The 25,988-nt window shown below is 46.3% G+C and overlaps 1 protein-coding gene across 1 annotated transcript in view; it reads right to left on the bottom strand.

The window, feature by feature from the left end:
- The window catches only part of LOC146870074 (junctophilin-4-like), a 954,768-nt gene that overhangs the window by 783,222 nt on the left and 145,558 nt on the right, over positions 1–25,988 (bottom strand). Inside the window, exon 3 of the mRNA XM_085627709.1 lies at positions 22,363–23,161. Within this exon, the coding sequence (XP_085483835.1) occupies positions 22,363–23,161 (799 nt within the window). The remainder of the gene's footprint in view (positions 1–22,362; positions 23,162–25,988) is intronic.

Here is a 25,988-nt window from a genome sequence, read left to right on the forward strand (position 1 = left end):
CTACAGAATAACAATGGTCTTTGGGGTGACAGCATGTAGCACGCCTCCTACATTCCTGCCTCAGGGCACTACAGGGAGTCTCAACCAGGTGAAATTCTATGAGCAGCAGCGTTCGCAATCCTCTACCAAGGGAATAAGAGGCATGTGTATGACGAGAGGACTTGAGGGGGTTCTTCTATCACCCCCCACAACAAACTTCATGTTGCAAGATGGCAACCACCCATTCCAGGTCAGGTGAGGAAAGTGAAAAGGGATTGATTACGCCAAATTGGTCTTCCCTAATTATTCTACTAAGTTACGACTGATGGTCTTTTATTTGCTTGCTAAAAGTGGTAGAGGGGAGTAAAACAAGTCATGGTTACACTTTCAAATTTAGTCGTAGTCTAAAGTACCACAGACTCCGAATTCCAATTTTGTGGATTTATTATAAGACCAAAAAAAATTTAATATAAACACATCTTAGTATAAGAGTATACAGATACATGAAAATCAATTCAGAGCCAATTTTACTAATATAGTTCATCCGGCATAAAAGGCATAATATGATGAACTCCAAAATCAATACACAGCAAAGAATAGAGGCAGAGTAGAGTTCTCTTTTCATCTGGGAGGAAAACAAAACAAAGACAAATATCTTTCCCTACACCGCTTTAAATGAGGGTCCTACTTATTTCTCTTATATCATTTCCCAAAGGTGTCAGCACGTGTTGACTTCCTAAGAAGTACTCACGTCAAATGGGTTTCCTAGCTTAAGGCTATGGAGCTCGCTCTAAGATGCTCCTTCTCCTCCGAGAATCAGCAGAAATCTCCAAACTTTGTCCCTGCGCATCATATTAAAAACAGAAAAAGTTTAGCCCCCAATGAATCATGTGGTAAACTTCTCTATTGTATCATTTCAGTAACTTTCCAGTAGCTTTAATTAATTCTCCTTCGTCTTCTAGTGGCCTTGGTTCCCAGACAGGCCAGGCACTAAAGGAGTCATCCCTTCTCGCCTTCCAGTCTTCAAAGACATTCCGGGTGTCTCCTTAAATCTAAGAATAAAGAGGCTGAATTCCTGCACCTGCAGTAGGATGAGAACACGCTACTTTCGAATACAAAAGAGATTCATTTAATTAATGTTTTGAGCGGCCAAGGAGAATCGAAATGGTCAACAACTTTACAAATGGAGCCTACAATTCAGGCAACTTAAACTAAACATGGTTACATTGCACAAATATAATTTAATCCTGCACATTATATATACAGGAATTTTGAATGTTTCTAATACAGGTAAAATCCTACTTGAATGTGCACACTACAATTTCCTTGCTACTAGAACGTGAATAAATGCATCTTAATAATTATAAAGCACTGCAAATGACAAAATGCATGTGAGTGCGTTTCAACCATAAGTATAGTGCACCCATACAATTTAGAGTGCTGTAAGTGCTCTATCAGTTCCCCCCTCTTATGACTAGCGTCATAACACCAACATTCTATCCTCTCACAGTTTTCTCCTTGTAGAAAAGACCGGCCTAAACAGAAGTTCTAGCTTGCCGTCCATGTCTAAATCTTTCTAACCCTTTAAGGTGCAGATAGTGACTGTCCTGCAGTTGTTCTAACTGCTGCTCACGCTTTTTCAGGGAATTTTCTTTATGTCGGGCCCTTTCCATTTAAAAGCCTTGATGGCTCCCAATAGTACGATTATACAAATGACATCTATTATAATAGGTTTCAAAATGTATCCCATTATTCCCTGTTCTAGACTTCCAAACCAGCTTCCAACCTTCCCAGATCCCTTACCAATTTGTTCCCAGAGTCCATCAGCAGCCTGATCCTTTAAGTCTTGATGTATCTCTGAAATGTTACAGATGTACTTCCTTATATCCCGACTATTGTCAGGAATATAAGTACAGCACTGTTGAACTTTCAATAATTTACAGCCTCCTCCGGCTTTTGCTAATAACACATCTAAAGCAAGATGATTTTGAAGAACCATAGCCCTTATCAAAACCATCTCCCCATCAACAAGTAATAGAATTTGGGCCGTATTTATAGAGAGCTTATCCACCAATGTTGCCAACTTTCTAATTTTCACATCGTTCAAAATCACACCCAGACTAGGTATCATGGCTCCAAATACATCCCCAACAATTTCTCCCACACTTACATCATGTTTTCCTCTGTGAGATCTTTTCCCTTCTAAAGGCCATAAGTCATCTACATGGAAGATTTTGGGAAATACCACAGCCAAATAACATGTACCATACCAATTCTTAGACAATTTCACATAAGCATTTTTGCCACACACAAAATACACATTTGGCACTATCGTTAATTTATCCAATAGCGCCTTTCTAATCGACTCCTCAATCAGGAAAATGTGTTCACAATCACTCTCACCCACAAATATCTTGTCATAATATGTTGGCAGATGTCTAATGCACAGTTTCCCTTTTTGCTGAAAGTCTAAAGCTATTGGACCAGAGCTTCCTTTTGACTTATGATCTAAATCTTCCTGAGTCCATGGAATAACTTTATGATTCGGGTCTGGTCTAAATAAAGTTTGCCTATGCCGATCTTCTATTTTATCTAGAAACTTCTTCTCGATGTCAGATAACATGCAGGTCAAATTAAGTCTATGGGCATATGATGTATCGAATGTAATAGCAGGCACAAAATACTTAGACATCCTCTCTACTTCCTTATAGTAATCATATTTATTTAGGTACTTAAGCACTGGAACTTCTGAGAGTACCGCATCATAATTTGAGAAGTAGTACTCCAAATGTGCCTTACAATAAAACATGCTCAACAATACACTACATGTGATGCCATATGTCACAGCTAAATGATGGTATCGAATGCCTTCCTCTGCTGATGCTGGCAGTTGCATACACACATAGCAGTCTTTCGCTTCCATTGTGTCAACATACTCATACAACAAACGAGCATATGCATTTAGCGTGAAATCACCTTTTGACAAATCTACGTGTAACATCCGACTAGTTTCCCTGATCCTCTCTCTATCTTTTGCGGATGCACCCCCTTCTAAATCTGAGACAGGTGGTGTAAGTGTCGCCTGTTCCCCCTTCCCTTCAGCATTTTGAGACTCAACCAAAGATGTAACAATCACCACAGTTATGACAAAAAGAACCACAACAATAAGGGTACCAATTATGCATTTCTGTTTGCGTCCTGAGTTTCCAGATTCCATCTTTTGAACCACTGCTTGGTCTTGAGGCGCAAACGAAATCAACAAAAGTCTCTTTTCTTTGCCTTATCCTATTATTTAAAATGTCCTTTTATTTTTCTTGTCCATTCGATCATTGCAATATTCAGTCCAATAGTGCTAAACTTATTGTAGAGATGTTAATGTTACTGGGTATTTATAGAGCACACGGCTACTCCCAAGAGTGTCCCGGCGCTGACATAGAAAACCCGCAACAAGAACCCTCAGCAATCAAAACCCATTTCGCCGATCATAAGAACAGCAACGTTCTTAATTTGTGGCGAAAGCGCAAAAGATAATTTTCCCGGCGCAGCTCAATATGTAGATTATTCCAGAGTGCAGGTGCCAGTACCTGAAAGGAACGACCTCCCATCCGGGCACGATAAAACCTTGGGGTAAGTAACAGACAGGAGGATGAGGACCGTAGATTACGTGCGGGTTCATACTGCTGGCATCTAACCCTCAAATAAGGAGCGCCGATGTTATGATAGGCCTTAAAGGCCAGTACCAGTGCCTTGAAAGACACCCTCTTACGCACTGGAAGCCAGTGAAGTGTTCTAAGGAGAGGGGTCGTGTGAGTACGACGACCAGCTAGAAAAATCGCTCGGGCAGCAGCGTTCTGAGGGACCTGAAGCCGATTAAACAAATACTCAGGGAGGCCTAAATATAGGACATTCACATAGTCGAGCCGAGATACTATTAGGGCTTGCACGACTGTCTTCCTGTGAGATATAGAGAGTAACGATTAGAAATTTCGCATCATCCTTAAAAGACCGAAACAAGTGCCTACCACCGATTGAACCTGGGCATTCATAGAAAGGTTATTGTCCAATTTGACCCCCAAGTTCTTGACCGTAGTGGCCAGGACAGTTGGGGGAGACATATTAGATGGCCGCCATTCACGCCATTCATCGTCCGGTGAACAGCCGAAGAAGATCATTTATGATTTTTCAGAGTTACAGCGTAGTTGGCTTACGTTAAACCAATTAAATACCGCTGATAGGCATAGGTTAATCATCTTCCCATCTAAATCTTCGCCCTTGGCACATGTGAACAGCAATTGCGTGCCATCGGCATAGGAAACGATTCTAGCACCAAAAGGTTCAATTAACAATGCCAGGGGAGCCACATGCACATTGAACAATGTGGGGCTAGTCAGCCCTAGCCCTCAGTTCTTCTTCTACTGAAAGTCCCTAATGTAAACTCTTCTTCCACTTGGGTCTAGGTTATCTTCTTTCTAAAGCCTAACAAGTTCTTTCACAGTTCAAGCTTCATCATTAATGATATTAGATCCAAGTACGGTAAGAACAAGCTGCAGAATCTCTGCACAAATTTCTCCCAGTTCCTGTGCAGTGAGCTGTCGACCAAAAGTAGGGAAAGCAACCTGGTTAAGGATCAAAAATCGCAAACAACTCAGCCTTGGTGGATCCCTGACTGTCAGTGTTAGAACTCCGAAAGCCTCAACTCCAGGTACCAGCAACTGAATATCAATCGATAGGGTGTCCCCTCCGTAACTCACTGTGCCAGTCCCCAACCTCCTGGAATTCCTCGGTCTCTGCATCTGCAACCAGATATGTCCACTCAGGGAATGCATACTTTTGAGACGGTACCCTCTCTCTTCTGGATCGTCTTAGGCCCTCCGATCTCTCTTCGGTTTCACTTCGATCTGATTCAGACGTTTCAGGAATTGGAGCGAGATTTTTCTCAGATGCAATCCTTATGTTTAGCCTTTCTTTTCTTGTCGGCCACTTTTCTGCTTCAGCACCTGCTCTCCTCTCTTCTCTTCGATCTGATCCTTCTGCAGCAAGCTGCTCACTCAGATCTGGTTCAAAGTTGACTCCTGAAATCTTGTCTATTTCAGGTTCTGAACTCAACTCTGAAACAGCGTGATCCCTTCTTTCTTGCTCAGTTGATCATTCAGACTCATCATGAATGCTCACAACTGGACCAGTTCCTTCATTGTCTATTGCATTCTCAGTCGCTCTTCTTGGGACAAGGGGAGTTGTTTCCTCCACAGGCCCTGGAACTCGACGAGCATGCGAAGCGTGAATCCAGTTCGTTAATCCTCCACACTTTACAGCTGTACTTGTGACAAAAATCACCTGATATGGTCCTCGCCAGCGAGCATCAAGGCAGCTCTTCCTCACGTGCTTTCGGACCAGCATCCACTCACCAGGGTTAAGATCATGCAGCAGGTCTCTCGAGGTGGATGCAGTCGCAGCCTCGACCTGAAGGGACACAGAATTAACCACATCAGCTAGTCCTCTACAATAATCCATTACCAAATCATCTGTGATGTTTATCAATGCTGTAGCTGGCACCGTAGGCAATCGCATAGCTCTTCCCATCAGTATCTCGTGGGGAGAGAGCCCGGTCCTCCTATCAGGAGTACTATGCAGACTCATTAATACCAGAGGCAGCGCATCTAGCCATTTCAGTGAAGTTGACGAACACACCTTCGACACCCTCATCTTGATTGTACCGTTTATCTGCTCTACAAGACCAGAAGCCTCGGGCCTGTAACTACAGTGCAATCTCTGATCAATGTTCAAAGCTGTACACAACAACTTCATGATTTCATTATGGAAGTGTGTTCCTCTATCTGTCTCCACCGAGGTCGGAAATCCGAACCGCGGTATCAGTTCTCTTAAGAGCAGTTTTGCCACTGTGAGACTGTCACATCGTCTAGTTGGATATGCCTCAAACCAACGTGAAAAGATACACACCACCACCAAAACATACCTCAACCTATTGCACCATGGCATCTCGATAAAGTCCAATTGTATCCTATTGAAAGGACCTCCTGATCTTCCAATGTGACTCATCGCCACCAAAGTTCTCTTTCCAACATTCATTTGTTGACACGTAACACCTGTGACACACTGCTTCCGCACTCCCGCGAAATCGTGGGTTAAACCACGTTTGCCTAAACACTCGCACCATGGCATCTCTCTCAAGATGAACTGCTCCATGAATTTGCCTTGCCATTGGGCTCAGTAAATAATTGGGTAGTACTGCTCTGTTATCTGTTGACACCCAAATGCCATCTTCTCTCTGCTCACAGCCTGCTCTAACCCATGATGCAGCTTCCTCCTCTGGGACCTCATCCTGCAGCCGCTTCACCTCATCCCAGGCATCGGCTACAGCTAACATCATGCTGAGCTCGGTCTCTTCTGTGCTCTCTCCTACATATTCTCCATTGAGAACACAAACATGTATAGCACAAAAACTAGCCACTTCATCGGCATAGTTGTTCCCCTTTGTTACAAAGTCCTCTCCTCTCCCATGGGCTGCGCATTTAACCACTGCGATCTCTTTAGACTTCTGCAAAGCCTCTAGTAGTTGTCGTACAAATTCTCCATTACGGATTGGAGATCCTGAGGACGTCAAAAATCCTCTCTGTGACCACAACTGCCCAAAGTCGTGAACTACTCCAAAACCCATATTGGCTGTCCGTATAGATAGTCATTCAGACACCATTCAAGATTGTACAAGCACGTATCAGAGCAATAATTCCGGCCACCTGAGCAGAGTATCCTCTTTTCAAGCAGGCAGCTTCTACCACCCCTAGGATGGTGCACACAGCAAATGCTGCTCTCAAACACCCTTCATTATCTCTTAAGCATGAACCATATACAAAAAGGATCAAATCAGATTCGGGCAGAGGTTCATCAACAATGTCAGGTCTGGGTTTGGTAGATAGTTCAGTCACATCCAAGCAGTCGTGCTCTCCCCAATCCTCTTCTTCCTCTTGCGGAACAGGTAACAATGCGGCAGGATTCAAGGTGGTACAGCATCTCAATGTAACATTTTCAGAAGCCAATGTAACTTGCTCATACTTTGTAAGTCTGTTATTCGTTAGATACTGTGTCTTGGTTTTTGTCATTAACAGTTCTACTGAATGTGGTACATAAACAGTAAGTGGATGACCCATCACTATGCTTTCACATCTCTCAATGCTGACACCTGTTGCAGCAACGGATTTGAGAAATCCGGGCAACGCAGAAGCAACTGGATCTAATGTAGCTGAAAAGTATGCCACTGGTTTACGGGAACCTCCATGTGCCTGTATTAGGACTGCTAAAGCACATCTCTCCTTCTCACAACAAAAGAGCGAAAACGCTTTGTTATAATCTGGCATTCCCAGAGCTGGAGCGCGACATAGGCTCTCTCAGCTCGTGGAAGGCCCTCAAGCAATCGTTATCCCATGGTACCGGATCACTAATGTCCTTTCGAGTCATTCTCAATAGTGGCTTTGCTTGCAAGGAAAAATCTGGGATCCACTGGAGACAATAGCCGACCATTCCCAAAAACATGCGGACTTCTTTCTGTGTTTTCGGAGTACCCATTTGCAGAATCGCCTCAATGCGATCTGGTGACACTCTTCGTTTTCCCTTCTCACTCCGGTGACCCAGATACTGAACTTCAGTCAAACAATATTGGAGTTTGTTTGGAGACACTTTGTGTCCATTCTCTGCCAGATGATTCAGCAAAGCCACAGTTTCGATCCTGCAAGCATCTTCAGTCTCAGAGGTGACCAGAAGTTCATCAATGTACTGCACTAGGACTGACCTCTGAGGCATCACCAGCCCTTCAAGGTTCTTTTTCAGACACTGGCTAAGGATAGAGGGGCTTTCTGTATACCCTTGAGGGATACGACACCACGTTAACACACGATCGTCCATCCTAAATCAAAATAAAAACTGTCTGTCTTCATGTAATGGTATGGAGAAAAATGCCTGGCATAAATCTGACTGTAAACCATTCTGCCTCACATGGTATCTGAAATAATATAACAGCTGGATTCGGTACCACAGGACAACATGGGATCACGATTTCATTGACCCTGCGCAAATCCTGCACTATTCTGTACTTGCCACTAGGCTTCTGCAGTCCCATAATGGGTTAGTTACAGGGACTTCCTCTTATCTCTTTAAGAATGCCTTGTGCAATCATAGACTCAATCACAGGTCTTATTCCAGCCACAGTTTCTGGAGACAATTTATACTGCGGAGTTCGTGGAAATTCAGCATTTGGTTTAATCTGTATCTTTACAGGTTCAACCCCTCGAATCAATCCTATTTCCTCTCTTGTAAAATCCCACACCTTCAGAGAGACCGAGTCTTCTCAAGTCATGTGGCAACTCCTCTGTCGTGAGTACCACAAATATTTCTGCACACATGTTCATATTTGCCATTTTAAAATCCGCATCATCATCACAGGTTTGCAACTCCACACCTCTCGGAGTGCAAGATATAGTACAATTTAGCTTACACAAAAGATCTCGCCCCAAGAGACAGACTGGGCTTGAATTGCACACCACAAATTGGTGTCTATCTTGGAATGGTCCCATTCTCACAGGTAACTTGTTTGTCAATGGGTTAGTCATTCTCTGGTTAGAAACTCCTACCACTTGGATCGATTCTCCTGAAAGAGATACATTTGGAACCACTTCTGTTCTTACTGTGGAGCGCGCTGCTCCAGTGTCTAATAAAAAGGTAACAGTATGTCCATTCACTTCGGCATCAACAAACGGTCCACTCTGATCTACTGCTAAGGCCGATCCCAAAGTGCAATCTCCCTGCACCCCCCCCCCCCCCCCCAACACTCCTGAGGATCTTGAGTTCGGTCAAATCTGTCATGAATTTCAAAGTAGGGCATCTGATGATACACCTGATTATTCATAGGTATTCTAGGAGGATTAGGTACTTGCATTTGCAGCTCAAATCCTCTCTCATACATGGACCTAGGTCTAGTCACGATGTTCAAAGTCTCGGACATCTGTCCCTCTCCTTCATTCTGTATTTGATTTGCCGGATTCAATCGACACTCGCGCTTCCAATGCCCAATTTTATGACAATAATGACATGCAGTGACCCTCTTTTGATTTGCTACCCAATCACCTCCTTTACCGACGTCCATTCCCCTTCCTCTACCCTGTCCAGGTTGGGGTACCATCTGTTGACCCATTCTTCTACCACTTCCTCTACCTCAACTCATTCCTCCTCCAACCCCATACATCTGATCAGGCCTTTCGGCATTCCTTAGTTGTACCAACATCAACTTGTCTTTCACTTTCTTTTGTGTCGATTCCACTTGATCACTACAGTATTTTGCATAACGCAGAATTTCATCAATCGTTTTATTCTGCCAACAGATCAAGTGGGTCTGTATCATCAAGCTAATATCAGATTTCAATCCCAACACAAACCTCGAGACAAACTGTCCCATGTCTTTCTGCTCAATTGCGTCCAATCCACTATGCTGTTTAAAAGCCACTAACAGTCGCTTAGAATAGTCATGCACTGACTCTTTAGAATCTTGAGTAGTACAATCGATTTTAAGCCAATCAACAGTTTGGGGAGCTACCTTGGATTGTAACCAGGTAATCACTTGCTCATATTTCTTCATTACCTCGGGTGAAGGACCATTATTCGCCAGATCTCTAGCTGGTTCTGCAGTAGGCCATTCAATGGCAACTTTACATGCCGACCATAAATCACCTGGAACCACTATATCAAACAATGTATTCAAGTCAATCCATAACACTTTGGAAATCTTAACAAACCAATCCAATTGTTTGTACCAATCAGCAGGATTTCCCTCAGCCAAGGAAAATCATTAGTGAAAGCTGCCAAATCACCTCTACTCCATGGCACGTGTACATACCCTCCATTTTGTACTTCTCTCAAAGGGAAATTCCCTGTTGTTCCCATCCTTCCACCCGGAGGTGGGAGTATTCCCAACATTATTCCTGGTGCTTTACTTTTTGGCCCACCTTTCTTCCCATTTGCCTAATTCTTTCCAACCTCACATCCCTATCACCAGTTCCCTGATGTGTGCCTTTAATCCTATCATTCGCTTCTCTTCCAATTTCTTATCTGTGTAATTCAATCGGCAGGTTCCCTACATCCTTTTAGTCTTTGTCAAATCCACTTCATACCTTCGAGCCAATTGTGACAAGGCATCATGAGCTCTCTTCGCCTTTCTGGTGATGTCCTTAGCTATGAATAGCAATTTGCTTGGGTCATAAGTATCAATTCTTTCTAATGGAAGATTCCCTTCAATTAACTCATTGATTTCTGCTTTTAATCTCACCACATCTAACAATGGTGCCTTCAATGCAACCTGTATCATCTTCTGGTCTCTTTCACTTCCCAATTTCTCCCTGTCGCAACTTTGTGTTCTCCTTGGACCCCCACTTTCTTCCATTCTCACAAGTGGGCGACTTTCTCTCTCCCAGCTTCGGCTTCTCCAATGATTCCCTGGACACACAAAATGTGGCTCCAACGGTGCTACTCCAGGTGTTCCTCATCTCTCTTTCTTCATTCTGTATCATTGATTCCCTCACCGGTGGAACCCACATTCTGATGACTGATCTAGAATTTGCCAAAGTTCCTGTTCGCTTTCGCTCTGACCCACTATCCATCCTTGATGGATCCGCTGAAGCTGGCAGTGAGGTACTAGCTTCCACCGGTATCTGAACCATGCCAGTTCCACTCATTGTAAGACTTCCCCCAGATATATCTTCCCTTTCTCCTGTCTGCTGTTGATGTCCACTTATTCTCTCTCTAGGGTTATATATCGAAACCACTGGTCCAATAGTAACTCGTACCGAAAGTGCTTCCGGCAACCACATATTACATGCAGTGTCTTCTGGTTCAGTAGCTGAACACCCTATGCCTCTGGACCCTGCTGGAATTAGTGTTAAAATCCTCCCTCTTACTCCGGTGGTCTGATTCTCTGAACCCATTCATCCCACTCCTGACATTTCCTCTATTCGTGGTATCTGTTCCGGCTCTGACCTAGATTCACTAGGAGGAGGATGTTCTGCTAGCAGTCTATCAAGAAAACTGTCATCTGTATCACTGTCCTCTTCTTTCTTACTTTTTCCTCCAGACCCCCCTTCTAACAGCATAAATGGATTTAATCTTTCTCCTTCTATGGTGTCTACTCTCCACCTCTTTAACTGTGCATCCCACCTGGCGTCATGATATGCCTTCATTGCTTTCTTCATTCTTCCCTGCGAAGCTTCTCTTTTCTTCACTATTGATGCTCTCATCCATGCATCTAATGCCTCAAATTGTGTTGGTCGAGGCGGAGGTTTCACAGAAGACATCACTCCCCTCCGCGGATACAGCACCTCCATCCGGAATGACCCATAGCGAGGGAAAGCCAAATCACCCTTTTTTGTCTGTAATCTTGTGCCAATTTTGCAACCACACTATAGTATGTAATCCTACATTTGTTGCCATATAATGTGCCGAGGTGTCCTCTGGCGGCGCTTCTTCTCCTACTCGAGTCACCACCCCTGTGTCGCCTCTACACAAATCTCGCAACACCTTAAAACATCTCATTAGGAAAATCAATTATTTGCAACCCAAATGTCAATATTGGACTTCGGACGAACTTCGACCAATCCCAGCGCGGCGTTACACCAACCGACCTACCCTGGCGGGGCGCGCACTGATGTCACTGCTCACTCCTTGCAGCGGCTTATCCGCCTTTACAATTTCAATTCATACACTCGCTTGCACATTCACACTACCAGTAACTGTATATCTAAGGGTTATTAAACCAAGTAACTGCTCCTACACAGCCACAATAACTTAGTTACACAAAACAAATTGTCTGTCTACTAAAAGATCGATAGAACACGCTCACAAGAACATTCGTCCGTTGTGACCCCGAACCTGCGTTGATCACCCAATCGCCATAGTCTACCCCCGGTACCTGAGGCTTTCTACCGCGACTTACTCCTGCATGCACACAAAGTTCCCTGTCACAAAAGGATCGTCGATAGCGCTTCACGACACCCACACTTTTGATCAGACAATTACAAATACAAAACTATCCCCGGATCTTGGACTTCTCTTGAGTCCGCTAACCAAACTTCCTGATCTGCACGTGTCCAGACCAGTAAACCGATAAACCCACACTCACTAGCATTCCAACTCCGCAAGACATCACACAATTAAGTCATCACCGCAATCAAACACACCACACAGATTCATACTCACGCTACCACTGTTTCCGCCGCACCGTCAATTATTATTATTATTATTATTATTTGGAGTTTTATATCGCGCACGGTTACCCTTGAGCATCCCAGCGCTATCCCTAGATCAACCACCGCCAACACATGACACACTAAACTGGGAAAAGATGAGTTTTTAATAGTTTGCGAAAGCGCAGAGTACTGATCTCTGCCCGCAACACGAGTGGAAGCGAGTTCCAAGCGGAGGCCGTATTCACTGAAAACCTTCTCCCTCCAGTACGGGCTCGCCTTACTCTAGGAGACTGGAGGAGGAATTTATGATCCGAACGGAGAGCCCTTACTGCTTTATAGCGTTGGATCATATTCCTTAGGATCGCTGGACCCTTCCCCTGCAGACTCTTCTGTGCCATGCAGAGTGCTTTAAAGGTTACTCTTTCCCGCACCGGAAGCCAGTGAAGCGCCTTCAGTGCCGGTTTGGCGGACTGCCTTCTGGGGACATTGGTCAGCAGTCTAGCCTCTGCGTTTTGCACCTGCTGCAGCTTCTTGAATGTAGATTCCGGCGCGCCCAAAAAGAGTGCATTGCTGTAATCCAGCCTCAAAATAATGAGCCCCTGAATAAGCAGCTTACGGGAGGTTTCAGGGAGGAGTGACAGAATCCTGCGGGCTGACCGGAGCATACCAAAACATACACCTGCGATCTTTTTGGCGTGTGTTCTAAACGTCAAGTCCTGCTCCAGCCACACCCCTAGGCTCTTAATCTCCTTCTTCGGGCTGGGAGGAGCTCCCATGCAGTCAGGCCAGCTACTGGGGGGACAGGGAGAAGGAGGATTGACCTAAGATCATAAGCTCGGTCTTTGAGCCATTCAGTTTAAGGGATGAATTAGACATCCACCTAAACACTTCCTCCAGACAGGAATGAAGCACCCCTGGTTGCTTCTCTAACTGAGAGAGCCCCACTACTATCTGCGTATCATCCGCGTAGCTAATGATGTTGAAGCCGAACGGAGACACCACATCCTCCAGGGGGGCCATATATACATTAAATAAGGTCGGGCTCAACGACAAGCCCTGAGGGACCCCATACTGGAGGGCAAAGGGGGGGGGGGGGACTTCTCGTTTCCTTCCCACACTCCAAATGACCGTCCTCCTAGGAAGGAGGCAAGCCATCTCAGAGCCATCCCAGTGACGCCCAGCCCTTCCAGACGCTGGAGTAGTACCTGGTGATTTACGGTGTCAAAAGCCGCACTCAGGTCCAGGAGGATCACTGCCACTGACCCTCCTGAATCCAGAATGCACCTGGCTTCCTCCACCACGGCCAGGAGGGCGGTGTCTGTGCCCTGTCCAGGACGGAATCCCGTCTGGGAATCCCGTAACCGGCCATTGGCCTCCAAGAAATTCGATAATCGATAGTTGACCAGTCTTTCAGCTATCTTGCTCACGCCAGGGAGCAGCAAAATCGGCCTAAAATTAGCCAGGTCAGAGGGGTCAAGGCTCGGCTTCTTCAGGAGGGCCTTAACGACCGCTCCTTTCCATCCAGGTGGCACCACTCCCTGCGATAAAGACAGGTTGATCAGCTCGGTTACTGGGGCCACAATGGTCGGCGCTACCTGTTTTAAATATCGCATCGGGACAGGGTCCTTGGGGGAGCCACTCTTCAATTTCCCAAGCACACTCAATACTTCCTCCGCAGTCACAGGGCCAAAAAGGTCCAACTCCACTGCTCCTACCCTATGCTGAGCCGTTGGCTCTGCCACTGCGGTTGGATGGGGGAGTGAGCGTAGGATGGTCTCAATTTTGGAATTGAAGTAAGTAGCCAACTCCAGACATTTCCATTGGGCATTGTCGTGAATAACCGGTGGGTCGGGGGTTTTTAGCAACTCTTTCATCACTTTGAAGGACTCTCTCGAGGAACAAGTGGCTTTACAGATTCTTTCATCAAAGTATTTGATCTTAGCCTCCCTTATCGCGTTCTTGTACAATCTCATGGCTAAGCGATACTTGTTCCTACTTGTTATCCCCCAATCCTTCCTCCACCCCCATTCTAGCTTTTTGCAGCTCTTCCTCAGTGCCCTTAGCTCAGGAGAGTACCATGGGGCCGAGCCCGCTCTCTTATCCCTGATGAGCATCTTTTTCTTTGGAAGAATGACGTCTAAGGAGCTACTCAACCAGCTCTCCAAGCTAGCGTCCGCATCCACCTGGTCAGAACCCCCTTGGGGGCATGTTGACTCCAAATGGGCCACCCATTTATCCATAGGGAGCATGCCTCGACCAAGCTCTGTCCGTCCTGAATGTCCTGGGTGTGGGACGATCCCAACCCGCAGGAGCCCAGCTGACTAAAACCAAAAAGTGGTCTGTCCACGGTAGGGCAAGGGGAGGTAGGGCGGTTAGCTGCTCCATATTAGAAAAAATTGGATCAAGCAGGTGAACCTTTTCATGGGTCGCGCCTGAATTAATTCGTCTCATCTGCATAGCGCCCAGGTCAGACTGCAGGTCAGTAGCAGGCAAGTCCAAAGAGTCCTCAAAATGTAGGTTCAGGTCTCCTAACACGACAAACTTCGTAGTAGAGGAGGCTAGACAGGTAACAGATTCCATTAGTGAATCAATGAAACCGGCCACTGCCCCAGGGGGGCGATAGACAAGGAGCCCTGAGATAGCGACCGTGGGGGACAGCCGGATGCAGAATTGACAGCTTTCGCAGTCCTTAACCCCGGCCTCCTGTGCTTTACAACTAAGCATATCCCTGTACAGAATACCCATACCCCCTCCCCGCCCAATGGGTCTGTCGAGATGGAAAATCACAAATCCCGGCGGGAGGGCTCGGACCATATCTGGGCCGGAAGTGGGCGTGGTGCATGTCTCTGTTAAAAATAAGATATCAAGATCATAGTCCAAAATTAGTGAGTTAATTTCCGTGGAGTGACAGGGAAGTGACCTACAGTTCAACAGACCAAATTCTAACTTTTTTCTGGCCTTATGGGCCCCAAGCCCTGAGCTACACACCTTACAACTTACAAAAGGTTGCCCATCCTTCACAAAGAACCCACATGCATCCGATTTCGGTGGTCGCAATGACAAAATATCAGTCGTGGCATACCTGATGAGACTACCCTGCAAAGATGGAACAACGGGCATGATGGCCGGCCCTAGGCCCGTCCGGGCCCGGACGGGCACAGACGGGCTTTCCTCTGGCGCTCCTCCGGCGCGACGCTGCGCGCGTGCGCTGCGCGCTTGCATACTGTTCACCTAAATAGTGTGTGGCAGATAACTCGTGTAGCCACTAGAACGCTAACCCCAGAGGCGTCCTTGAAGCGTCACCAACACACACACAAGATGGCGGTCGGGAGCAGAAACCGCATGTAAAACACCCAAATGGTGAGTCTTGTGGGTTTTAGTTTTAAAGTGCGAGCAGTGCGAACATGAGGGGGGATGGAGAAAATAAAGTGGCACAATTACAATACAAATACAATCTAAATGTTAAAAAGCGAAATGATCTAAAAATACTAGAAAGTTAAAAAAAACGAGCAGCAGTGTTTCAAGATTAGCAGCGGTAACGTAATGGTCCTCATCCGTCAACATCCGCCGGCCTCCATCAACTTCACCGTCTTCTACTTCGTCCAAAGCTCCATTATTCTTCCGATCCTACTCTAATTTCTCTTTTCTCCTCTCACTTTTAGAAGCAAACCATCCACTGCTACTATTTGATTACGCCAAATTGGTCTTCCCTAATTATTCTACTAAGTTACGACTGATGGTCTTTTATTTGCTTGCTAAAAGTGGTAGAGGGGAGTAAAACAAGTCATGGTTATACTTTCAAATTTAGTCTACTCTAAAAGACCACAGTCTCTGAATTCCAATTTTGTGGATTTATCATAAGGCCAAAAATAATTGAATATAAACACAGTAGCTCCTTAGTATAAGAGTATACAGATACATGAAAATCAATTTAGAGCCAATTTTACTAATATAGTTCATCCGGCATAAAAGGCATAATATGATGAACTCCAAAATCAATACACAGCAAAGAATAGAGGCCGAGTCCAGTTCTCTTTTCATCTGGGAGGAAAACAAAACAAAGAGAGATATCTTTCCCTACACTGCTTTAAATGAGGGTCCTACCTATTTCTCTTATATCATTTCCCAAAGGTGTCAGCACGTGTTGACTTCCTAAGAAGTACTCACGTCAAATGGGTTTCCTAGCTTAAGGCTATGGAGCTCGCTCTAAGATGCTCCTTCTCCTCCGAGAAACAGCAGAAATCTCCAAACTCTGTCCCTGCGCATCATAATAAAAACAGACAAAGTTCAGACCCCAATGAATCATGTGGTAAACTTCTCTATTGTATAATTTCAGTAACTTTCCAGTAGCTTTAATTAATTCTCCTTCGTCTTCTAGTGGCCTTGGTTCCCAGACAGGCCAGGCACTAAAGGAGTCCTCCCCTCTCGCCTTCCAGTCTTCAAAGACATTCCGGGTGTCTCCTTAAATCTAAGAATAAAGAGGCTGAAATCCTGCACCTGCAGTAGGATAAGAACACGCTACTTTTGAATACAAAAGAGATTCATTTAATTAATGTTTTGAGCGGCCAAGGAGAAGCAAAACTGTCAACAACTTTACAAATTGGGCCTACGATGTCAGGCAACTTAAACTAAACATGGTTACATTGCACAAATATAATTTCATCCTCCACATTACATATACAGGAATTATGAATGTTTCTAATACATGTAAAATCCTACTTGAATGTGCACACTACAATTTCAGTGCTACTAGAACGTGAATAAATGCATCTTAATAATTATAAAGCACTGCAAACAACAAAACACATGTGAGTGCGTTTCAACCATAAGTATAGTGCATCCATACAATTTAGAGTGCTGTACGCGCTCTATCAAGATCAGACAATCATCAAGTCTATAGAAATAAACATGTAACTGTGACCTAGAATGCAATGGAGACAGGGTCAGTAGGCTTTCCCCTACAAGTAACTGCATATAAAATATTACGCACACACCTTAAATTAGAAATAAAGACAAGTTAAACTAATCTGTGGAATTGCACTCTGTTCGGGTAGTAAAGCTCAGTTGGTGAAGTAACCACTTTAGATGTCTGTGTGTAACAGGAGGGTCCCAGATATAAATCCTGGTTGGGGCACTGGTGAACAGTTACATGTTTTCATAGTGCCTCCAGGTTCAGCTGGTTACAGAAAGCACAGAGAATAGGTAATTATTTTAAAACTGCTTTATGTGCAACATAATATAGGCTACTGCAAAATACACAAAGATTTTGTTGAAGTTAAAACAAGTACTTTGAAAATATACATTTATAGTATGACTCATGTAGACTATAGCTAATGCAAAACATTACAAGTTTCCATTAAAAGACACTTCCAAACTCAGGTGCTGAAACACCTCCACTGCTCTTTAAGAGAATACGTCTTTGCCACCTTGAAACTCAAATATTTCTATTAATGAAAGCCTACACTTGCTAACAAGCATCCTTTAGATTAGCAGATTAACAAACTGCACACATTTTTTTTTAGGTAGCAGGTACAAATCGAGAGAAGGCTTCCTTCTTCGCTTCCTTCTTCTTTAACTGTCTATTCCTCTGACTTCACAGTACAGCAGACCAACTCCCACTCTTTTAACCAGAGGCGCCTGGCACCTCAAGGGCAGCAATTAACCTTTCAGGGACAGATGTTTTTTTAACAGAAACTAGAGGAACTATTTTGGTCAAAATAAAAAACTGCTGCCCCCCCTCCCCGCCCCCCCCCTTTAACCCCACCAAGAGATCACCTCTACTGGAAGCTTTGAATTGCATTGGTTAGTTGCCTGGAGCCTGTTGCTGTCCAGAGATGACACAGGTAAGATCAGAGTCCCAGATCTATCGGTAGGATGGATCTAACACCATCAGCCACAGAGGGATCTTTCCTGAGAAGGTCGCATCCTTCTTGCTCCCAGAAGCTGGGGGTGGTTGTGGTTCCCACTTTGGGAGGCAGGACCTGTTGCAATTAGTCTCCATCTTGTAAAAGTCGGGTTTTCAGCAGATCAGGGTATTTTGTATTTCATGTAGCCTAGGAATACTGGATCCTAAATGTATTTTGTTTGGCCTTTACTGCCCCCTCTCCTACTTTGCTTGCTCTTCTAGGTTTTGCCATGGAAAGTTTGTTGTAACTTAGTAATAGTACAGAGGAGCTCAGCATGCGCTTATTCAGAGGCTGCAAATAAAGACTGTTAACCATTATATTAAGTGGGTAAGTACTTCTAACCTAGAGGAGACCCTAGAGCAGTTTTGGGTTTAAAGCTATATAACAGCCAGCCATGCATGAAGTGGACTTGAATGGCAAACTACAAATTCAAGTATAATTTTACAATTATCAGGGCATATTGAACAAGCATTTACAATCCAATAGGTCTCGCATTTAAACAAGTTTGAGCTATTCACATTGCAAATAACAATGCCTTTTATTTGTGTTTTCGTTTTTCAAACATAAATAAAAGGCATCGTCATTTACAATGCCAATAGCTTAAACTTGCGTAAATGCGAGACCTATTGCATTGCAAATGCTTGTTTTACATGCGGATGGTTTATTTTCCCATGAGCACCCAGGCTCAGACATGGCGGGTATTGGGTTCCCTCCCGCTCCTCCGTTTCTCTATCCATCACATTTAACACTCTGACAGTAACAGTCTATAATGTTTCTATTCTACAAAACCGCTCTGTCAACTCCAGGCTTCCAGAGCAGCGACTGAGGAAAATAAATAACAGCAGTGCCACAACCGACAGTGTCAGGGCTACCACCAAGCAAGAAGGGGCTTTCCACCGCCCCTGTAAGAGAGCTTTGTGTAGTGTCAAAACCACGTGTTGTGCGCTTCTATTTGTTCTTGAATACGACTGAGCATTTCTATGAGTGTCTGCTTGTGTGCATATCCAATTGTCTTTTTATGTGTCTGGGTGCATGTGTACTTGTTCTTATTAAAGAGTGTGTGTGTCCCATTGTTCTTGTGTGTGTGTGTGTGCGTCTATTTGTTCAAATATAAGTATTTGTGTGCATGACCAATGGTTCTTGTATGTGTGCATGTATTCTTGTTCTTATATAAGTGTATGTGGGCATGTGCAAAATATCTTGTATATGTGTGTCAGTCTGCATGTCTTTGTTGTATGAGTGTGCATGTCTGTTCTTGTGTGCATCTAGGTCTGTGGGCATGCCGATTTGTTTTTGTGTATATGTATGTTTCCATGGCACGTCTGTCTAGTCTTGTAAAATTGTCTTTGTGTCTGTGTGCAAGTCTATTCGTTCTCCTATGTGCATGTGTTGCACTTGCTCGTGTATACATATATTTCAAGGAAGGTTAGTGTGCGCACAATAGTGTCTGTAACTATGTGTGTCTGCATTGCTGTTTGTGGGCACGTGTATGTACGTGTCTGCTTTTTCCTGCGTGTGTGTGAGGGAGGAGGTAGGATGCTTGAATCTCTAATGTTAGAACATGTTTGTTTGTGCATGAGAATCTATTTGTTCCTATGTGTGCATCTGTAATGTGTGCTGTATGCTCATAAGTGCGGGTCTGAAAGCGTGCTTTTGCACATGCGTGTGCACGAGTTCGTGTTTCTGAAGTGGCGTTGGCACGTGCATGCGCACCCTTGTTTGTGCGCGTGCAAGAGTGTTAAGTTTGACAATGTTTAAAACATGTGGTCAGTCCATACCTAGTCCGTTATTGTACATTTATAAAGTCCTTCCAATGCCAAACGCTATCCAGGCAGCCAAGCTCCGAAAAGCAAATCACTGTATAAATAAGCGCGTTAACTGCGTCATAAGCCGCGTGTCAGGAAGTCCATGAAAGCTTCTCGAGTATGAGAGCCACACACAATCGAGCTGGTTAGGCTGGAAGGAGAAAAGAAAAAGAAAACAGTGGAGAAAAAAAAGGAGTGAAAGAAAGAGAGGTAAAACATGAAAGGGGGTAAAGAAACGAAAGTCTAAGGATGAAATGAAAATGGAAAAAGGCACGGGGTTTGAGACACAGTCATTATGAAGTGCAGGGAGAAGTGGGAGAAAGGAAGGAGCCACAGACATGACAGAGGGAGGGGGACAGGAACAAACCGAGCCCAACAGGACCAGAGGGAGTGGCGACAGGAAGAAAGGCAGGTAGATAGAGCCCGTGGGATGGGAGATGGGAACGAAGCAAGACAGGAAGTAGAGAGACAGTGAGGAACGAGTAAAAAGGTGTAAGGGGAGGGGTGAGGGAGAAAGGAAGCGAAAGCTGAGAACGTAGGCGCCAGAAGGCTGAAGCGCTTCCCCAAACGGATTGCATGGCGGCACGATGCACGTGCGCGTGCTCGCCATGCAATCCACTTTTGGGAGCACTTTGAAATGCCCCTCTTACTAGAGTCTCGCATAGCGATTGCGTAAACGCAATAGCTAGGCGAGACCTAAAAAGGACTGGTGGTGGAAGAGCAGATGGATGACACAGGGTCATGGCTAGTATCAAAGAGTTTAACTTCCATCTTTTCTCTCTTCCTCCCTTTAATCACATGCATTATTCCCTTTACCTCTTTAAACACACAGAGTAGCAGACTCCCTCTCGAGTCACCAGTTTAGCCTTCCTTTCAGGTTAAAAACCCAGGAAAACACACTCAAAGCCTACGGTGTGGCGTGTTGTATACAATTTTAATAGATAATTGAGAGGAGAATTTAAGTGTAGTATGGGAAAAGATCACTGAGAACAGTTATATGAATCCCCCTTTTCTAGAGAGCAGTGGTGATGCAGCAGAAACGTCACTGTTTATTTGCTGTGTTGCTGTGGCTATGGTTGCTGGCTTGCTACAGCTAAGCCAACTAGTGACTTTTTTTTATTTCAGCCAGGAACTGCAATGTCTCTTGGTTCTAAAATAATGGGTGTTTTCATTACTTAGTGCATTAGTGCCCACTTAACAGTCTTCAGATGATGAAAGGCTGAGTTGCACTTGTTATTGTCCAGTCCCCTGGCCTGTAGTTTGCACATAAGCACTTACATTACTCAGTGATTTTGTAGACTTGCTTCAGCTTATGTAATAGAGCTAAAGAAGATTTGGGTGGAAAGATGGCCTTCAAAGTCTTAGCCAATCTCAGTGCTCGACTGAATCGGGTCTTTGTTTTGAAAACCATCAGTCTCTAGGCAGTCATGCAGGAGGGAGCTAGCGGTTTAGCTCTCTGTGAGAGGAGGGAAAGGGTGAGATCTTAAAGCATTGCTGCATTTGTGGATGGTCAGAAGTTAACCTCATTCAATGAGGTCATGTGTGACTCAAGAACCTAAAATTGACAAAAAGTAAACCTGGAGACCATGTACAATAAACAGGTAAGCAGGGATTTTGGGACCAGCAGCAGGTTTGCAGGGGCTTCAGGGAACTGAGAGTGAGGCCGCAGTCATCTAGACTTGAGTAAGCTGGAGTCTTGGAGAATTAAATTGAACAGGGCCATTACTGGAAGCCTAAGGGTTAGAAGAAGCCGGTGGGGCACAAGGACAAGCAGGAGCATTGGTGATCTGGTGATGAGTGGAAATCTCATGGCTGTAGGTGTGTGCAGAGCACCAGGGCAGCTGACATTAAACAGAAGCCTTGGGGAATTCTCACTGTAGAGATGGACTTCACTTTCCTGGTTGTGTGCATGGCTCTGGGTGCAGGGAATATCATATCAGAGGGTAAGTAGGATTCCAGTTGTACAGTAGCCTCTGGAGATCTGTGAGAGCAGGAGACTCAGGGATGTGAATCTGTGTAGGAGCCTCTGGGGATCTGAGAGAGGAAAAGAGCTAAAGGGTTGTGAGGGAGAATGGGTGGTTTTGGACACACTGGTAATGAGCAAGATTCTCTCTGTGTTAGGATAAGCAGGGCATACAGTTCCTTGAAAGCAAAAAGAAGCTAGACCTACAAGTAAACATGATCCTCTGAGGACCTGTTGGCCAATGGACAGTGAGAATCCCGATGAATGAGCTGAAGCTTTATGTAAGGATAATAACCGGTGGAGGACGGACACTCATGGAAAGGCCTGGGGCAGAGTCGGAACATCCCCAACTAGAGCATGTGCCCTTGTAGGCATCTCTCCCTAACTTGCAGGGCCAGATAATTTCCCGTATGCACTCAGTGCCACCAGCAAGTTAGGTGGTCTCTCATAGGTCCTACCCCTTTTACCTCGCTTGCGTCATCTCCTGCTTCTGCCGCGCCGTTGTCTCTGCCCTCTGCGCCGCGTCCACCGTCCTCTCCACCTTTTCCTTGATCTTGCTTCGACGCAGCGGAATCAGGTTCTTCACCTTGCCGCTCACCAACGCGTTCATCTTGTATTTGCCCTCCTCCCGCGTGCCGTCGGGGAAGGTGGTGCGGCCGTAGCCGTGCCGCCGGTTGCTCAACCACTCACCCTCGTAGTGCAGCCCGTTGGAGCGCCGGCTCACCCCGAAGCCCGTCCGCCGGTCGCTCTTCCATTCCCCTGCGTACACCTCCGTGGACGAGTCCTCCAGCGCCAGCTCGGGAGGTTGGAGCACCGGCAGAAGCGCCTCCGGCTCCGTCTCAGCGAAGCTGGTGGTGGAGTTGACTTCACTGGCCGTGGAGATGACCGAGCTGAGGCCCAGCTCGCTGCGCACGGAGCCCCGCTGGCTGGACAGGGAGCCTTTGGATTCTACCCGCCTCAGTTTCAAGCCGTGCAGGATGAGCGTGCGGCAGAAGAAGCCTTTCTTCTTTGATTTGGTTGCCCTAGCCAGGTCCGACGGGCCCTGCACCTTCAGAACAAAGCCACCTCGGGAGCCAGAGGCTGGGCTGCCAGACAGCACCACTGGGTCGAGATCGGGCGTGTCGGTGGTATGGACGGTGTCACTTCTCAGGGAGTTGAGGGAGACCTTCCGTGGGGAGCGCAGCAGGGCAGCTTGCTTGTAGGGCACGCTTTGGCGTACGCCGTAGCCGTGGCGCTTCCCTGCCTGCCACTGGCCTTGGTATTTGCCTAAAGAAGGGAAAATAGGCATAATTAGATCAGACAGTTACACAAACTATCAGACGAGGCAGAGGCATCACAAATAGGAAAGAGTCAGAGTTGACACAAAAAAGCCTTAAACAAAGAGGGCACATTTTGAACAGCTTACTGTACCTCCAATGTGGTGCACTGAGCCTGTAAAACATGCACATAGATGTCACCTGTGAGGAGGAAGGAGGCGACTAAATGAACAGCACTGGTCTTCAAAGCCTCAATAGCCAGGGTTTGGAGACCTTCAGCGTTGACAAGAGACTAGTACAGGCTTTAAAGGTCTTTGTTCAATGTAAGTAAAACCTGATGCCTAGGCTAAAGTCCATGTCATGAAGAGCCTTTGCAGCACCTACAGTGGCGTAACGAACCTTACAGTGGTGTAACGAACCTTAAGGGGGCCCCCCTCCAGACTTAATCAGGAGCTCTCAGGTCAGGGCCCTGTGCTGAGGGTGTCCCTGGAGCTTCGGGGCCCTCTGCACCACGTGGGCTGCGAAGGCCTATTGTACGCCGACGAGCACCTTAAGAAAACTTAACAATAAATCAAGATGAAAAATGTCTCCATTTGTCTCAAAATCTGATAGAACCCGGGCAAGAAAAAAGAACGGTCTTTGATACACAAGTTAACTTTTGGAACTCTAAATAGTTTGAGAAGAAATAGCCTGATTACTTACCGGTAATCTTCATTACTCCGAGTATCGTCTTCCTCGCCACATGATAACAAGTGAGCTTCAGCTCCACACCAGAACCCTCCAAAGCAAAAAAGTCAGCCTCCCATGCCTCCCAACCCTTCCCAATATGGCCGACCCAGTATACCCATGACCTCTATAAGAGGTGGGCCGGTCCAACCCATCAGCCTGAAACTACCAAGCATAAACATGAAGCCGATAGCCAGACAGGGAGGGAGGGATGGGAACTCATGTGGCAAGGAAGACTATACTCTGAGTAATGAAGATTACCGGTAAGTAATCGGGGCATTACCTCCTCGTTAGTCTTCCTCGCCACATGATAACAAGTGAGCGCATACCAAAGCCAAACGGCTTCATGAATACGCACCAGAAACCAACAGACCTGAAAGGGACGCCCAGAAAAGAGGGAAACCCAACAGATCAGATGAGTGGAAGGACCGCCCAAGAGAGGCAACCACGAGCTGGAAGAACGAGCCCGAGACAGAAAAACACCGGGAAGTCCGAAAACCCGGACCCCCGAGACACGAAGTGTCGCCAAAAAAAACCTCCCCAACCAAAGGACGAAGGAGGATAGAGTAGGCACGGAACCAGACCGCACGGAACCAAAAGCAACAGCAAACAGGCCCCAGAGAGAAAGTAGCAAGCCGGTCCAACACACCAAGACCGCCCAAAGGACAGCCAAAAGTGAGAGGGGATCAAAAGCCCAGACAGAGGAACCGAAGAAACAGAGGGCATCCCCACCACAGCGACCCAACAAAAAGGCCATGACAGAAAGAGAGACGCAGGCCGCCAACACAGCAACACCGCAACACCGACCCACATAAAAAGACCTCCAGGACAGGATCGCAACACCAACAAGAGAACCCAGGCAGGCTCAAGGCAGAAAAGACCCAGGAAGACGCCGGAACCGACACCGAAGAGAACCGGCCATCAAGGGAACCCAACCGACCAACCGCGAAAAGCAAAAAGCCGAAAGGACCGCCCACGTAGGCCGTAGAGTGGAAGGGACCAGGCCCATGGTCAAACCACCAGAAAGGAAGCGAGCGGCCACCAGAGGACCCCAAGCAGAAGAAAACCCACAGAGCCCGGAAGGAAGGGAAAAGGCCACGAAGCGGCCCAAGACCACCCCGCACAGGCACCAAGCAACCCGACCCAGGAACGTCCCATAAGAAGGAAGCAGGCCGCCGAAGCGAGCACCCAGGAGGGCACACAGCCCACCAGCAAACAACCAGGCCCCGCCCTGTCGAACAAAGAAGAACCAACAGGAACAGGAGCGCAACAGAGGGGTAGGGCGAAAGAAGCCCGAGCCCAGACAAAACACCCAGGGAGCCACCGAGCCAACAGGACCCGGAACCCCAAAACCAGGGACAAAAAACTATGAAGACAAATCCACACCAGAAACACAGGGCCCCGTCAGGGGGGAAAAAACCGGGAGTCCCAGCCCCCCGGGCACCCAACAACCTCGGTGGGAACAAAAGCCAGCCAGGGAAGCCATAAAGCAGAGGCAGGACACAAACCTGCGCCCACAGAGGCAAAACATGGACCAAGAAGGAACAATGCCCAAGAGAACCACCGCAGCAGCAGCCGCCAAAGGAAAAGCACCCAGGCGAGAACCACCAACAGGACAAAAACCCCGGCCAGGCCAAACAAGCCCAGAACCCCTGGGAGAAAAAAAGACCCCAGGAAGCGCAAAGCCAGGAGTCCAGACGAGAAGGCCGAAGAGCCAACATCGGGGACCCAAAATGAAGCAAACAGCATCAGACGCCCCCAGGAGAACTCCCATCCAGGCACCAAAAAGGGCCGACCCACAGCAACAGGAAGAGAGCAGACGATAACAGGAGTCGGCCGGACGGCACGGCCGCATCCAGAAGAAAAGTGACCTCGCAAACACCCCCGAGCACGAAGCAGGGGAGAAACCGCCCAGGAGAGCAACAAGAAGCCCCCACAGGGCCGGGACAAATCCCAGAGAGGCCAAGGAACGGGCGACAAAAAACCGATCAACCGAAACACCGGTCCAAGAAAGAATGTCTGAAGACCACAAGACAAGGACCCCACCGGAGAGGAAGCCCAAAGCACCAGGACGAACCAGGTCGCCAAACAACAAGGCGCAAACCAGCCCA

Source organism: Triturus cristatus, chromosome 1_1, assembly GCF_964204655.1.
Source record: "Triturus cristatus chromosome 1_1, aTriCri1.1, whole genome shotgun sequence".
Taxonomy (NCBI): domain Eukaryota; kingdom Metazoa; phylum Chordata; class Amphibia; order Caudata; family Salamandridae; genus Triturus; species Triturus cristatus.